This window comes from Photinus pyralis, unplaced genomic scaffold (genome assembly GCF_008802855.1).
Source record: "Photinus pyralis isolate 1611_PpyrPB1 unplaced genomic scaffold, Ppyr1.3 Ppyr1.4_LG2, whole genome shotgun sequence".
NCBI lineage: Eukaryota > Metazoa > Arthropoda > Insecta > Coleoptera > Lampyridae > Photinus > Photinus pyralis.
Genome location: NW_022170403.1, coordinates 26,441,327 through 26,458,985, shown reverse-complemented (window position 1 = coordinate 26,458,985; position 17,659 = coordinate 26,441,327). Strand labels below are relative to the sequence as shown.

General features: G+C 37.6%; 2 protein-coding genes across 3 annotated transcripts in view; one reads left to right on the top strand and one right to left on the bottom strand.

Annotated features, from left to right (window-relative positions):
* The window catches only part of LOC116163280 (muscle-specific protein 20-like), a 33,706-nt gene extending 20,073 nt beyond the window's left edge, over positions 1–13,633 (top strand). The window contains exons 1-3 of one of the 2 annotated variants that reach the window (XM_031477152.1): positions 11,387–11,404; positions 12,797–13,008; positions 13,109–13,633. In XM_031477152.1, the coding sequence (XP_031333012.1) occupies positions 11,402–11,404; positions 12,797–13,008; positions 13,109–13,421 (528 nt within the window). In that variant the 5' untranslated portion in view covers positions 11,387–11,401 and the 3' untranslated portion in view covers positions 13,422–13,633. Of the gene's footprint in view, positions 1–11,386; positions 11,405–12,796; positions 13,009–13,108 lie in introns of those variants that run through there. The other variant, XM_031477151.1, reaches the window with a different exon arrangement.
* LOC116163281 (myophilin) lies at positions 5,943–7,183 on the bottom strand. The gene is made up of 2 exons (XM_031477153.1): positions 7,059–7,183; positions 5,943–6,604 (listed from the first exon to the last, which is right to left on the bottom strand). The coding sequence occupies exons 1-2, from the start codon at positions 7,062–7,064 to the stop codon at positions 6,101–6,103; spliced, it is 510 nt and encodes a 169-aa protein (XP_031333013.1). The 5' UTR covers positions 7,065–7,183; the 3' UTR covers positions 5,943–6,100.
* Positions 13,634–17,659: the final 4,026 nt, after the last annotated feature.

Genomic DNA, 17,659 nt, shown 5'->3' with positions numbered 1-17,659 from the left:
ACGTCTTAATCGTGCAAGCATACGTATCTAACATTTTTTCTATTTTCCAGGAATTTATCCGATAGGTATGCTCGCAAGTTGTAGAGTTGAAAAAGTGGCAATGATACGTATTTTGTCTTTCTTGTTGTATCTGTTCAAATAATACCTACCAGCAAAAAATAAACATAAAATCGGCAAGTTTCGGTTTTTCTGTCATATCTTCGGAAGTATTCGGAATTTTTTGTTTTCTCTAATAATGATTTCATTGCTCATTTTTTCTCAAATTTGACCATCGTCGTAGCTTCTATGGTCGATCTCCATGATAGACTTCCTTATCTTGGACACTCTTATAGATTTTCTTTCCATATTGGTCAATTATTTACGAAGAGTTGACCAAATAACCCCCCCCCCCCCCAATTAACTCATCGGGACGTCTCTGCGTTTATCCGACCCCGACTTTTACCCCAAGTGAGAGAAAGCCCGCACCAATTTAGTCCAGTAAGGATAGATCAAAAAATGGCAAATAGGGGAACTAATCATGTAACAAACATAACAACAACATAGTATATGTTGTCTGTGGTATTGCTAATTCCTTCGGAAATGTGTAGCAAAAGGTTCTCTGATCAACATATAATAAAGCCCCCCCGACTACCGGGTGTGCTAGAGGGGCGAGGGGGAAGACCGAGGTTTTGATGGTCACATTTTATCGTTTTTTCGTTACAAATCGAAAACGATATGTCCTAGAAAAAAATTCTTTTCATATAAATACAAGCTCATTAAATTTGCTACAACTTTGATTCTATACACTTTCTTAAAAAAGCCACCGTTTTTAAGTTTTTGACCCACCAAGATTGAATATGTGGATTATACACATGACCGTACTAGCCAACTCGATCCGCATAGCGGGATTTACTCTCCACAGCGGTGGGGTTGGATGAGAGGAGAGGAGAGGATTGAATGCTGTATCAAGACTAGCGACCCGCCAGCACCTGCCAATGTCCTAAGTTCCACCTTCTGCAGCTGAACAACTAGAACTAGATGCGGCCCGAGGTGTGGGTATCGTAAGACGGGCATCAACTGCAATTCAGCTTGTGGATGTGAAAGTGCGTACTTTAATGACCCACCGGTCGTCGAGGACGGCGATGAAGAAGATAACATCGACACATTCACTTTTTCGGACAGCGAAAAATAGTCTTAGATACTGTTAATATCTGATGTTACACATTGTATATAGCACGATCCACTTTCGAATTATATACTTTACCTCTCCTTTATGCAGTTACGATAAGGTTTCCTGGAGGGAAAAAAACCAAAGGAAATCATGATGTAGGTATAGGTCATAATATACTACATTGATATGTATAATCCACATATGAAAATATTCAACTTTGGATAGTCAATAACATAAAAATGATTCGTTTTTTCATAATTATGTATCCACTTAAAGTTATAGCAAATTTAATAAGCTTTCATTTTTATGTACAAAATTTTTTGCTATAGCGTACCTTTTCGACGGTGTAAGCAAAAAACTATAAAATGGGACCTTCAGAGCCACTCTCGCTCCTCTCCCCCCTTTAGCACAGTCGGTAGTCGAGGGGACTTTACTTTCTGTTGATTAGGGAAACGTCCCTTACACAATTCCGAAGGAACTGGTAATACATGAATTAGTTCCTTTATTTTTCCTATTCTGACTGGGCTAATTACAATAGTACCTCGTTGTCCCTACTGTAATTTATAGTACTGTATTATACTATGATAGTACTTAAATCTTAAATTACTTCTTAAAAATGTGTAAATGTAATTCCTTTATGGCTTAATTGTATGTTGGGTCGTCCTCAGAGGCATAGGTGGCATGTGACTGTATTGTTAAAGTCACGGCAAACCTTACGCTTTTTATAAATAGAATTTGCGGAGATGTTTTTATAGCAGCTGCAGATGTAGGGTGGGTAGATAGGTACGAAATTATATTTTATATCTTTACGATTATTTTCAAAAATTAATTAGTAACGTTTGCATCCTTTGCGTGCATTTCTTTGCTTTCATTTTTAAGAAAAGAGTTTCCTATTTGCTTACCGTAAATAGTTCGTGTAAATGCAGAATAAAAATGTCGAAAAACAATGGCGACCTTTCTTATATTCTGAATATGTATTAATTTTAAAAGCGATCGGACGTTTCTACACAAAGTTATCGTGCACGCGAATAGACGGACAAAGAAGCAGCAATACAAAATTATAAACAATCTCGATGATCGTGAATAACTACTGTTTCTTTTGTTTACACTGCTGGCGTTAGTGTGTAAGGTGGGTTGCATAACTGTCAGACATATCATACAACATAGTTATTGTATGAGGAGTTAAAAGTTACGCATTGTCTATGGCCTATTATGTGCACGCGTTTATAAAATAGATTCACAAGGTTTTGTGCATGAGGCGGCTTTAGTCGTCTTTCGTTAATGTCTAAAGTGCCCGTACACCAAATTTCAACGCGATCGGCCACTTTTAAAAATAGTTATAGCGCATACGGACGGACAAAAATTAAAATGTATAAAAAGTATCTGGGGATCTATTAAGGTTATGGCAAACACAGACGAACGGGCGGGCAAAACAGCGGACAACCATACAAAACTATAAAGGATTCATTTGCTGATGATTAGAAGTACAATGCGATCAAAAATGAGTTCCTGATGTCGAGTCACCTTTGGAATTTTTGTTTACATGGGAAATCATACTTAACTTGAACTTCCAAAGGCGACTCGACAGCAACTCATTTTTGATCGCCCGTTATCTGTGGGCCTCCGAAGCAATGAATGCAGATGCAATTTGTACATATTGTACGTTTTGGATTACAACAAAACGTTTGCTAGGATTACGTTAATTTTAATTTGGACACCAATAAGGTTGAAATTTGTAAGGGAAGAATTTGCTCTCGAAGTAACTTTAGAGCTTGTACACGTTTTGTCGACGATGTGGGCACGGTCGCTGTAGTGTCCGTCCGCGTGGGCGTAGTGTCCCTAATCGGTGATATGGACCATCAAAAAATCGTGTCGGCGTTGTGGGCGTTCGGCGAAGTGACCCGGCTCCGTTATAATATTCACAAACATAGATACCCAAATTCTAAACAAAATTAAAATGGTTGGCCTGTAGGTATAATCTTTGAATATAAAATATTTTATATTCAAAGATATAGGTGTATATCTGTGGTAAAATCCACCATTCAGGTATTGATCTTATAAGATAAATTTGCACCTTTCCGAATCCGTTTTTATGAACTTAACCATTTCAAAAACGTAATTTTTGAACCCACCTCTACAACTTTGTAAAATGAAATAATAAAACTGCAAATGGTTCTAAATGAAAACTTTTGTAGTTATAATTTACGTCATTATAGTAGGTAACACAAATGTGTTGTGACTACAGATCTTGACTCGGTGCCAATTGCGTATTACACGCTGTTTTAGAAGATTACTAGCTGGTAATAAATCCTACCTCCCCGTCGCGTCGTGCACACGAACAAATTTAGAAAAATACACGTTTCCGTTGATGCTGTGAGCTGAAACTCGTATAATTAGGAATTTGTATTACCTAGATTACCCGTTTAATGTTTCTTTTGGGATTTTCTACATTTCGATACCATTTCTAGCTATAAGTCAAAAACTTTGTAAAGGAGGCCCGCTTATTTTATCAGTGGATCATATAAACACCTTGCGATACGAGATCGCGGTACCTGCACTCTAAGTGAGTTTGACAATTTTTCTACTTCAAATGGGACGGGGTACCTATAGGTTTTTTTTTACTCTTCTTCTTCTTCTTCACATGAAAAAGTCCGTAGTTGTTGTTGACCAGCTTGTTCGCACGATAACTCAAAATTTAATGGGACAAAAATTCTGTATTATTTGCTGGCGCATTCCTTGCCCGTTGTAGACGACAGGTCGAGACCGGCGCATTTTTTGACCGATAGGCAGTATTAGTAGCTACTACATTGATATTAGCATACTTAGAAAAAAAAGTATAATGTTTTGATATTTTGAGATTATATGCACTAAAAGGAAACTTTTTAAAATCAAAAGAGTTCATAGTGTGAGCTTCACCCCAAAAACGCAGCCCCAATGCGCACTGCGGTGATTTTCCTCGTTCTTCTCAAAAACTATTAGTCGCACAGAAAATTTTATTCTCGTCAAAAATGTTCCTTATACAATTTTATACAAAACGCGTTTACTTCAAAGCCTCCTAAGAAAATTATTCATGTAACAGTAAAAGTAAATCTAACGCCGAATACAAAAATTTGTTTTGCGCATGCGCAGTCGGTTTTTATTTGTGTAGATATTTAAATGAAAGGTTAACGATAGTTAATTGCGCGGTGTCGTAACTTAAAGAGATATTTTAAAATTATCACATATAATATACGTTAACCTTAACAAACATCCAACTATCTTAGATTCCTCACAGATTACCTGTTTCCTAGTAAAGTGCGTATTTTAGAATTTCTTGAATAAGAAAATGTGCTCAAATAAATGAGATTTCTTATTTCAAAATTACACTTCCATTGCAATACTTAGGTACAATTTCAATTTTATCCCCAAGTTGAATCGAGTGGTAGATTTCAATTTTACGATTATATGAAGGTAGGATACTTCAGACTTGTAGCTCTGAGAGTGAGGATACTTATATGCGTTATAGCGCGGAAAGCCTAAAAATCGAGAGCTTTGCATTGTCCAATTTCAGACAGGTGGCCAAATATCCGTTGATAATTCTTATTAATAATGACCGTAGAACACAACCGGCTTTCATTCAAATCCTACGACGGTTACTTTTTAGTAGACTCCAAACTCACTCAAGGCTACAAACGTTTTTTGACGACAGTAGTCTGCACTATACCTGCTATTCTAATCACAAGGGGAGGCTGACTAAGCAGCACGCTTAGGTACACGGTACACCATCAAATGCTCGTTGTATCTATCCCCATTTTTCGCAACTAGGTTCAGTGTGAGGGCCCAGGCCCATAATCTGGCCTCGGTTCAGTTTAAGAAGCTTAGAAGACCCAGATGTGCCGAGGAGCTCAGGTAAAAAGGCCCTGAACTGTCGGGGTTCATGAGTTGTTTGTTGTCACTGGTCCTCAAATTGACCCAATCTGTTTTGGCAGCAACCATAGCACAATTAACGGCTTTGTTCACATTTTTGAGTATGCTTTTCCCAAAATTCGTACCCTAAACGGCGTATTCCTAAGGTGAAAAATAGAAAAATTAATCGCACCAATTTTTCTAACCATAATGACTACAAAATCATCACATCGTGTACCCACATATTAAAACTTGTTGATGTAGGTTGATGTTGAAAGCTGTGCAAATAACATGCAATTAGCGATTCGGGCGAGTATCATACAACAAAAATCCGTTTACTGCACGCTTCGAAAATAAACCCATGCGATATGAAATTTGATAAGGTAGCACCCGTTTCTATTATAGTAGTAAAAACATGGAGGAATTGTGTATCGTGGGAGATGAGAAAATTTAATTTTGTTCTGCAGAAAAAGGAAACTCGAACATGGTCAAGATTCTGTTTTATGTGTGGAGACTGTCAGAAACTTCACAATCAAATAGATTCGCAGAACATGTTTGGGCACTCAAAATATCCACTGACCACGCCTCAACAAAATCTTCTTACAAGATTATATGTATATCTTGTCTTCTTACTTTACGATATTTATTGGCGGTGGGGAAATCTAATTTAAATATAAATCAGTTGTGTGAATGCCCTCAATCTACAAATTATAACTTAATCGACTGTCTTTAAAATTATCGACTTTGCTTTCTTGGCAACCAAAGCGTGTTTTCGAAAATTATTTCTGTAGATGATCATTTATGAGGTACATATATATCAATGTCGATATGACGTACGTAATGAATTGCATTAGGAGCAGGTGTGTATAAAAATAGGAACGCATGCACTTCACGCCAAAGCGTAACGTAAAGTTGTTAAATTTTATTTAAAGACAAGGCGTATGAAGTATAAAAATATTTATTATGTAGTGTAAGATGTCGGTTTCTAAACTTTCACATAGAGGTCATCTATGGACTGAACTTTTAAATAAATACGAAATGCAACTTTCAAAAATGAATATTAAGTTACATATGTCTTGTATTACCGAAACCGCCATGACCAGATTGAGATGCGCCCTTATTGTAACCCATCTGAAGACCGAGATGACCATCAGATGCTCTTAATTGATCTTCGGTGAAACTTCTTTCGTTCTTGTCAGCCATCTTGGGTCCAAGGGACGGTCCTTGGTACTCGGGGTGTTTTTGTGTCAATCGGGCCAAAGCGTAAAGACTTAGTGTAACTTGGGATATGTTTCTTCTTTCGAATAAGTCTGCGGTTTGAAATATTTCTTCTTGTGGCAATCCGTACGCCTTCACTGCTTTCTGGAAGCGCTCAATATTTTCCATAAGTTGAAAGTTGGTACCCTTGCTTTGGATCTTTTTAACGCTTCCCGGTGTTAAAACGTTCATAAGATTGCAGAGTACAACTCCATCACGTAAAATATCTTCATATTCGCCCTTTGGAACTGGTTGACCTATTACTTGGAAAATCCAGTTAAGTACTTCTGCTTCTTGGTCCTTATTACGGGGCTACAACGAAAAAGGAGCTTAATACGTGAGCCATTCTGAATGAAAATCTAAATTTATCTGTATTAGAGGCTTTAATATTTTGGAACGCGATAGTCAAGAGGAAACAATTGTCACTTCCCAAAATAATTTGGCGGTAGAGTGATTGACTATTTTTAACTTTTAATGTAACTTTTCTAAATTACATTCCCTTGATTTGATATTACTTTCACACTGGCGCATGTGTTACTTAGGAAATATCGAATGAGGATACCTTCAACGGGCAAGGGGCGTTGTTATTACGATTTCAAAAGTTTTTAAATTATTTACAGAAAGTATAAAAATCACTCATCCGTTTTGCAATCATGCAAATCTAATAAACAATATGCACATGTGTTAGCAAATTGCTGGTTATTGAGTGTAATAATAATTAATAGAAGGATGATAGGTAATTGTAAAATGATGCATGTTAACTTACCGCCATGGTAATATTGGAGCGTCTAATGCGAGCGTCGCGACGTTACTGATGCTTATTGTGGGAAGTTTAAAATATAAGGGCGCCCAATGCGGAGGCGAGAGATGCAGTGCACTCTTGTTAGTAGTCGTCATCAACCTTTTAGCCACGAATTATTTTGTACAGAACTATAATTATTATAAAGACTCGGTTTAAAATAAATATTGGTAATAATCTCTTTACATATCGCTGTTATGTAAAAAACAATGATATTATAGCTACACCTGTTTCCGTGGTTGGTAAATCATGTGTTAACATTTAGGCGCTATACATATAATATAACCTTGAATCTTGAATATAAGTTATATATAACACAACATAAACACAATTTTGTTGCCATTTTCATCTAAAGTACCTATATCTCATCAAAGAGTAGGTATACTGTGGGTACCTACTCTTTCATCTAACAACACTTACATTCTTCGACGTTGATATAAGTAGGTAATTAACATAAGGTACCTACTCAAGGACAAGTGACCACGTGCATGTAATTAACGCTGTATTATCTCGACCAGGGGTGATTTAAATGGTATGACCTTTAATAGATACAACGAAGTATCGAAGGATCTTCAGTATTACCATTGTATTTGGTTATAAATACAATGGTATTACAATCACTTTTAACGACAATTCATTTTAATCTTACATAATACATTTTATAGTTAACAAAAATCCATCAAGTTCATGTCTTGGTCATTGAGATAATGCTCTCAATCTTGTTCCCAGTGACAGACCACAAGCTCGGTAGTTTCACCTGACTCGCCACAGAACTTGCACGTGGGCTTTCTTTCAAGTGCAATGTTGTGCAGGTGCCTCGTGAGGACGCCGGTGATCTTCCTAATCTGGCTTCTATTCAGATTTAGACGCTTAGAAGAACCCACCACTGCTATTCCGTAGTGCGCTGGCACCCAGATCGAGCTTATCCATAGAGTAAATTGTATTTCCTCTATGGCTTACCCTATTAGACTCGCATAATCTATCTAGAGTTCGCCTACAATTAAGCGCCGTAGCCGATCGGAACCTGTCTGCTGATTGGGTCCCTTAGCGGCGCCTGACTGTCGCTGCATATGTATATATGCTTTTACGGTCACCTCTACGGAGGTTCTCCTGTGCACAGGTCATAATGACTGACATCTCTGCCTGAAACACGGTGCTATGCTTACCAAGAGAGAAACGGATGTCAGCTCTCTGTCGATCACCACATACGATACCCATACTCGTTTCCATTTCCGTTAGCAACCCGCCTGTAAACGACACGAGTCCCTCAGATTTGAGGAATCGGCCATCTGAATTTAGCCACTGCACTCTGTCTGGAAAAGTGATTTTATAACTGTTTGGTCTTAGTAAGACAGCCCGGATCACCATCCCTTCTGACGAGGAGGAGATCTGACCTGAGAATATCCTCCCAGATCCGCCTCGTGTCCAAGGCCAGCTCGATCCGTCCACTTGTCCCAATCGTTTAACTATATGAAAACCTTCTGAGCCTCTGCCTCTACAGCTGAGTGTAAAGGTTCTAGTCCCAGAAGTGCCTCCATGGTGAAAGTTAACGTGGTTTTCAGGGCTCCAATGACTCCCAGACAGGCGAGTCTCTGGACTTTTCCTAGCTGCTTCCTGTAGGTTACCCTGCGCATAGCAGGCCACCATACAAGTGCACCGTACAGTACTATTAATTGGCCCTATCACTACACTGTAAAGTCAATATACCAGTCGAGCCCCATGTATAATCAAAACCCTGCTGCAGTGACCTTTTTGCTTATTCGCTCAATGTGCCCTTTCGAGGTCGAGCGGGAGTCTATGATGACTTCCAAATGTATCACTGACCTGGTCAGACCCAGACCCAGTCATTGCGAGAGCCAGTTTGGAGAATTTTTTGGGTATTTCTTAAAAACGACGAGCCTGATTTTGATTGAACGTTTTAAACACCTTCATGTGATATGATATTAAAAAAAATTATGTAATTTATCGTACGCAAACTAATTCCATCACTAGTATGCTCGCATCGCCAATGCGCGGGCGCGCATGCGTAAATCGCATGTAGACCAAAGGCTTCTTATAACTCGATTCCAGCAGTTCATTGCATGAAGTATTTTTAATGGAGTGTACATAATTACAATATCGTCGTGGAAACAATTTCCTTGTGTTTCAAGAAGAAATTTTTGTCAAAACTTCAACCGAATGGTTAAACAGGCAGACGACATAATCTTTATTACCTTTCTCGGCACTCCGTTGTGGAGTTCATCAGACTCTCATCTATACTTTCTACTTTCTTGGGCACAAAAAAACATCTGAAATACACAACCACAAGCCAGGTTCATTTACCCTACACGCAAGCGGTCGACAGAAATAAACAAAAAAAGTATTAAAACTCTTAAAAATCGATTTGATATGGTCAAAACAACAATTCTGCGATATTCAGGTGAATGTAGCATTAACACAAAAAACACTCGTTGACAGCATCAGGAAATTTCATTCCTTTACTATTACACTGAAATCAATCATTCGAACTGATTTGTTGAATGAATGGACACAATTTCTCTCTTATGGCTATTCAGACGGGAAACACTAAACTTTTGTTGACTAAAATAATCATCATAATGTTCAAAAACGGTGTCATTTAGCACTAGAACTGCTTTTTGAAAATCAACGTAGGAGAAAACCGCATTAGATTTTATACAAACTTTAACTTAACTGCATATATGCACAGATTATTCCAATTGTAACGAAACTGCGTATTCAAACAAACAGAAAAGCGAATTACTTGACAAACTTAGCGTATAAAAACGTACACGCTCTCAACAACATACGGTGAGACAGCCGCCTTAGACTAACAAGCTCCGTTTCTTTCTTATTTTTGCTATTTAAACAGAACACCACTTCCACTTAATCATCATAATCCTACTTCCGCCAATTCCAAATGTAACGCCCAATACGGACCGCTTGAAATGTCCCATAACAGCATTACGCGCAAAAGAAATGGTGTACTTGTATGCTTTGTTATCAGCGCTAAACACACTCGAAATCAATTTACTTTCACGATAACGTCCTTATCGCATCCAAACAGATAGCACTTAAATGCACTCGACCAAATGTTCCTTAATAATGCAATTTTTCACCTTATGATTTGCACGGATGATAAAATTAGACAAGAAATTAAGCAATTAAAAACAATCCTAAAGTGGAAAAATAGACACTAAAATAGTAAATTCCGATTAAATAAACCAATTCCGTGCGTATGCGCAATGTAATCTTCCAGATTTATATTAAATTAAAACATTCGCATATGATTGCTCGTTATTATCTTCGGTAGTATTTTAGCCTAAATATCGTCCACAATATATTATTGTTGTATTTGTTTTACTTTTTGTGACTTCACCGGTTACTGTAGTTCTATTGTTTAACTGGATCTTGTTCGGATTGAGATAGCCAATGCAAGGTTATAAACCAATTTATGGATTTGAAATACAACACCATTACAAAAGAAAAACGCATCTATAATTCTTTAAACATATGTAACGTGGACACTAAGAATAGGGTTTCAAAAATAGCTTCAGTCTACCTTGAAAGCTTAACATTCTACAGGTTGACGTTGATGTATAGTAAATAAACAAAACGTTTTCATTGATCAAATTTTCGAATGCAGTAAACATTGTCGTTGTAGAAAGCAGACGTAGGTACTCAAAGATGCAATTTATCTGCCACAAACTGCGATTAAGGAATAGGCATTCATGATTAGATAAAATCACTTCGTGAAAAGGTTATGTTAAAAATGCCCAACAGTGGCAAAAGGGAAACAGCAAATTCCTTTAGTACCTAAGCTTTGTTCGTTAACCACAATTCCAATAATAGGTACCTAGATATTTTTTATCGACATATGGCTCATAAACTAAAAAGAAAAGCGCGCGTTATTAAATTTTGGCAACCGCTCCTGGAAAATCACCTACTTAGTACGATATTGAAATTGAACTTGGCATCAATCACATTTATTTTTAAATCTTACTTAATAACACTTCCAACATTTGACTTGAAACACCAAACATGGCTAAACTAATATTAATACATTCATGGTTGTCATTATAAGTTTCTGATTCGTAACTTTGATCATTTTCTAACTACACTTTAATTTCATTTACCATATTATGAATAAGTGTAACAAGACAAAAATCAAAAATGTTGTTTGAAGGTTAAGGTATGTTCATCATATTATTGTACGAGTATTTATAAAAGAAAACACAAATAATTAGTCCACTTAATTAAGAGTAGATAGGTATGTACCGAGTGACTGAACTTTTTTCTTCAGAGATCGGTTTATGGTAAGTGCAGAGTGTCTCCCACATCTTAATTTTTTATCTTCTTACTTTCTCGCCTATAACTCAAAATCATAAATCACTTTGTATAAATTAATGGTATAGATGTAGCACTTCCGAGATTGTTTAAAGCGTATTTTTCACGCGTTCAACATCGTACAACACTAATCTTTAATATACCTCGCCATACTTCTAGTTCTAGTGAAAATTTGTAAGTTTCCATTCCAGTTGATTTTGAATTTTAACCGTTTGATGAAGTCCACTCTTTAACATAGGTAGGTATGTACCACTAAATTCAATAGTATTACGAGTATTTGTAGTGAAAGTTTTCTCGAAATATCTTACCCATAGGCCACAAAACAAATCAATCTTGAAATGCACCTGCGCAAACACCCTTCTTAACACCTGTTGAATGAAAAACTCGGCTTCTTCTGAATCCATCCTCGGATGGACGGATTCACTTGAATCTCGAACACTGGCCTTGTTTGAATTGCAGATGTAATATTGGCTATTTGATGATAAATGAACTCCTAGATAATTCCCTTTAACATGTAGGTACTAGGAAAACAAATTCTTCGTGAACTTCACTTCTTTAATTCGACTTAAACACTCTCTTTAAACGGCGTAGTAAAAGTCTTTTACAGCAACGATTAAGTTTCTTCTATAAACCTTCACAGCTGGCAAGAGTGACAAGTCTTGCAACAATACGCTCAAATACGGCAACGACTCCCCATCACCAACACAATAGGCGGCTAAGTTTCAAAGTCCAAAACAAAAACAAAACAACGATTAACGTCCACCACCAAACTAGCCACGATTCGAGTATTCCTCTACTATTTAAATCATTCTACCCTCCCTGTTGCCATATCTTGAATTTGCGATTTCGAAATTAAACATTTATGTTGTCTTATCGGCAAAACCTGCTTAACTCGGCACTAATTACGCTAACAAATTTCTTATCGCAACAACCGATTTAATTGAATAATTTTAACACAATATTATTTCTAAATGTTTCTTATCTTTCTAAATAAACAGTATAAAAATTCAAATTTCGCATCCATGCAATCATCGGAGACATTGGAAATGACAACGGTAACGCCATATGTAAAACACAAATAACCCTTATACCTACAGTTATACACTCGAGATCACTTCCTCCATTCGCTCGCAAACCCGCTCGTGTCGCAAACTTTCTCAGTCGTAACATGACGTAGATTACACAACAACGTTCGCAATAACGAATTTTATTTTTTGAAAGAGAACCCGTATTACCTATTGCTTTCCCATCAAAGTAGTGTGGTGAATGTTAGGATATCTCCTTCGGCGATTAGAATTATTGTCTATGTTTTGATGTAATTCATTTGATAACGGGAAAAGTACAGGTATAATTTTTTGCAGGTAGCCGGCAAACGTGACCCACAACAAGAGAAAGAGGCTCAAGATTGGATTGAGAAAGTGGTGGGGCAACGGTTTCATCCAGGATACTCGTATGAAGAGAATCTGAGAGATGGGGTTTTACTTTGTATGCTTATGAATCGATTGGCGCCTGGAATAATTCAAAAAGTTAATACTTCCGGAGGGGATTATAAAATGATGGACAATCTGAATCAGTAAGATTATTATTATTGCTAGATTTTTACAATACGATTCTATGATTCATACTTTTTCCACAACACTTAATTGTTCACCATAAAATGACAAATTTTGCAGATTCCAAAAGGCGTGTGTCCACTACGGCGTTCCCGACGTTGATTTATTTCAAACAACAGACTTGTGGGATTTCAAAAACATCGTCTTGGTAACACAAACAATCTTCGCTCTTGGAAGGACAGCGTACCGTCATCCCGAATGGAGAGGCCCATGGTTGGGTCCAAGGCCATCGGAGGAAAATCGCCGAGATTTTTCAGAAGAACAACTGCGGGCGGGCGAAGCCATAATTGGTTTACAAGCGGGATCCAACAAAGGAGCGACCCAATCGGGCCAAAACTTCGGGGCCTCCAGAAAAATTATCTTTGGAAAGTAACTCTCGTCAAATAATTAATGAACTAAAGTAATTTGTATTAGTTTGAAACTAAGTTTTACGCCAAGTAGTAATTATATGGTTGTCTAAAAATAACTACTGGTTTGTAATAATTTATGTGAGACCAATCTTAGTTGCAGCTGAGTTTATTTAATCGTTGTTTTTGGTTGTAGAAAATGTCATTGTCCGTCTCTAATAAAACTCAAATACCTCTATTTCGTTTAGCGTCAAGTATGTGTAAATACGTAAACCTCATGTTACGTGCGAGTATTAATTTAGAATCTTTTCCACAGTAACGCAGTAGCGGCTGATCTATACCGTTACCTGACCCAGTTATCCTATATGGCCCATACTTTAATCAATGGCCCATATTATTACTGGTCAATAATGGGAATAGGTATAGATAGGCTTACCTACCATAATTTTGTGACACTAAACCGGGACAGAGCCACTAGTAAACACAAAAAATAAAAATTATAAGTAAAAAAATTATCAAGGTCATCGTGTGAGATCGAAGGGACTGCAGTGCATTTTTGTGGGGCAGATAGTACTTTTCGGTACTTCTCATAGCTCGAGCTTTTGTTGACCACTCGAGAAGGAGAGACCCAGATTCGAGCTCTAAGAAACTTTTGGGCTCCCAAAGTCGACTACTCATCGAAGCGCGGTGTAAAAGGTGGTTCATTTCGCCCCTAAGAAAAAACATAAAATTCCGCCACGCAGAAGTTGTGCACGTTGTCAAGATCTTTCCAACGACACCTATTTGAAAACAATCGGAGAAAAACTGTATAAGAAGATAGAAAAAAACTGAAAAAACTCTAGGGTAGCATGACCCACATTTTGTAGTCCCGTCCCTAAAGTTGTTAATTACACGGCCCCGATAAGTACATTGTACATACACTCCGCGTCTTTTTACAAACGTTCTTCTACGGGCTTGCATTTACTGCCAGCCAGCCAGACAGCCAAAGTGAGATTAAAAGCTGCCTTTTTACAAATAAATTTGCAAAAATGTGGCTGCAGCATAACTTTCGCCACAAGCTTTTTGGGATCGTTCGCATCTACCTACAACCACAGATATACGATACGTAAAGAACAGATTGCTAAATGGAAATTTAGTAAACGCAGCTGTAATGCAAATACGTATAACGGGTTGCCTACAAGTAGGAAAAATTTGAGATCCCTAATCTTTGAATATAAAATTAATTCAAAGCCCTAATGCAATTTCGAAAGTATTCATTTTGTCTGTTAGAGGACAGGGTACAACGAATGAACGAACCCACAAGTCTCTGCCCACCGTAGGTATCTTCAATCTTCAATAATCTACAGATTTCTCCTCTTTAGGTGGATAGATTCTATTCTTTTTTGTATCATGGATTATGAGACGAGTACATCAGGCACGTTGGATACGCTATACGCACAGGTGTGCAGAACAATGATCTCTATTTTTATTTAGGTCAGTGGTGCAGATATGCAGTATTTCTCTAAACTAAGTACCTTTTAATATTTGGTGTTGAGTACGTTTCGAAAGCGAGTACTGCTGTAATATTAATCTATAAAAAGCATTTTTTCTCACAGCGAATAAGTGCAAATACTTTTTTTTTAATTTTATTTTTTTCTACCTATTTATTTAGCAATCAGAACAATATACATATGTATTCTATTAGCTAAAGGGTTATAACGACCGCTAGGTGTACTAGCAGATAAATAGCATGATATGATTAACATCCATCGATGCAACCTATGTAACTTAATACTAAGTTTTATAAATTGTTTTTGTCAAAAGAAATTTGAGAACACTACTCCCGCACTAAGTTTATAAGCCACAATTTTTTGAGTCTTTTATTGATCCTTGGTTGCAGTAACTGTTCCAATAAGGGGTTTGTGTGGGTTTCTAGGACTTCATGGTGTTTGATAGCTCTCTCCTGGATTACTTCCTGAACCGTTGGTATATGTCGTGTATTTTATGGGATTATCATTATTAATTATGGACCACAGCACACATTTTGAAACCTCATTCTTTATCCCCCTTGATCCATACCAACCGACGAATGCAAAAGCGACTGTTACAGTATTGTCAGACTTACAAATACATAATAATTCTCCCAGACGTAAAGTACAACATTATCACACATACATATCACTATAAGTAGTTATAAATTCATGCGAATTACGGGGCGTTTGATTCTTGTCGAGGGTTGTCTAGTTTCAGGTGGGACAGCGGTAGATGTGGATTCACTCTTGACCGGAGTAACAGGCCTACTTGATCGGTCATCGGGCTGATTGGTGTTTGGTAGAAGGTTGGGAGATTCACCTACACTCAGTGGCGGGTGTTGTTGTTGGTCTGCCTGTAACTCAGAATTAGTGGGTTCTGGTAGTGGTAATGGTAATATAGGAATGGGTTCCGGGTTTTTTCCTTGTTGAGTATTTGGTTGCATGTGGACCGTTTTGTCTTGAGAAACGCTTGGTTCAGAAACATTTGGTACATGCTCGTTCCTTGGCACCTGAGTCTTTCTTAATTGGTCGATATGGCGTTTTATGACGTACCCATCATCGAGTTCAATAAGATAATGTAGATTGCCTAATATTTGGACCACGGTTCCATATTTCCAAAGTGTAGATGAGCTGTAGTTTCGTGATTGTACTCGTTCTCCCAGACGTAATTTGGCTGTTACGATAGAGTCGTTTATTAAATTCTTGGTGGGATATCTCATTTTAAGCTTTTAGCTTTGTTTTCAAGATTTGGACAAATCGTTCGGCTTGCCCATTCGTAGCTGGATGACCCGGGGCAATGAAGCGTTGTTGAATACCATTCCTGTTGCAAAAATCTTTGAATTCCCTTGATTTAAAGATTGTTGCGTTATCTGAGACTAAAATTTGTGGTAAGCCGTTACGACTGAAGATTTCTTGAAGCATCATCACCGTTGAAGCTGATGTCGGCGCTGACTTCGACGGGATGATTTCTGGCCATTTCGAGTATGCATCAACGACAATGAAAAAATAGTTTCCTTGAAAGGGACCAGCAAAGTCCATGTGTATTCGTTGCCAATTTTCCTTAGGTGGTTCCCATTTGTGGAGAGGTACTTTTGGTGGGTTTGGCTTCACATCACAGCAAGCTTTACAGGATTTAACAAGGCATTCTATGTCGTGGTCGATTTTTTTCCAATAGCAATATCGACGTGCAAGAGCTTTCATCTTCACAATTCCCTGGTGGGTTGAATGTAATTCATTCAAAACGTACCTTTGCAGTGAGTTTGGGATCATTACCCGAGGACCTCGGAATATAACGTTATCGTGAAGACTGAATTCTGTCGTTGCTGTTTTATTGTGACTTAAATTCCGTTTTAATTCCTTTAGTCCTGGATCGTTGTCAGTTTCTAACTGTATAGTTCGAAAAGTAATAGGGTCGGAAATTAAATGAGACACGATAATATTAAAAACTTCAGAATCTTCATCTGTAGATTCAGGTTTGGGATTTGGTAATGGAGCTCTAGACAGATAATCTGCATTTGCATGGTCTTCCGATTTACGATGCTTAATTGTGTAATCGAAACTGCTTAAAAACATGGAGTATCTTATGAGGCGTGAAGCTGTAATGGTTGGGAGACAGTTGCTTGCCCCAAAAATGTGGCTTAGAGGTTTATTGTCAGTCACTAGTGTAAATTTTCGACCGTATATATATGTGTAGAATTTTTGAAATCCCCAATATATTGCGGTCGCTTCCTTGTCTAGTTGTGAGTAATTTTCTTCACTTTTGGTAAGTGCCCTCGATGCAAACGCAATAGGTCGTTCTTCTCCTTCATATATGTGTGACAAAACTGCTGATAAGCCAACCGGACTAGCATCCGTTGCGAGGATTAACGGTAACTTTGGATCATACTTTATGAGTACTCGGTTACTAGAAATTTCCTGCTTGATTTTCAGAAATGCGGATTCACACGGAGCTGTCCATTTAAACGTTGTCCCGATTCTTAATAATTGATATAAGGGACGCATTATCCCAGCAATTTTTGGCATAAATTTCGAATAATATGAGACGCAGCCAATTAATGAACGGAGTTCTTGAACATTTTTGAGACGTGGGGCGTTTAATATTGCCTCCACCTTTTCTGGAGTTTTCTGGATTCCTTCTGCACTAACAATGTGACCAAGATATTTAATTTTCTTCGCAAATAAGGTGCACTTTGAAGGATTGAGATGCAAATTGAGACTGCGGAGACGATTTAAGCATTTTACGAGTCGATTAT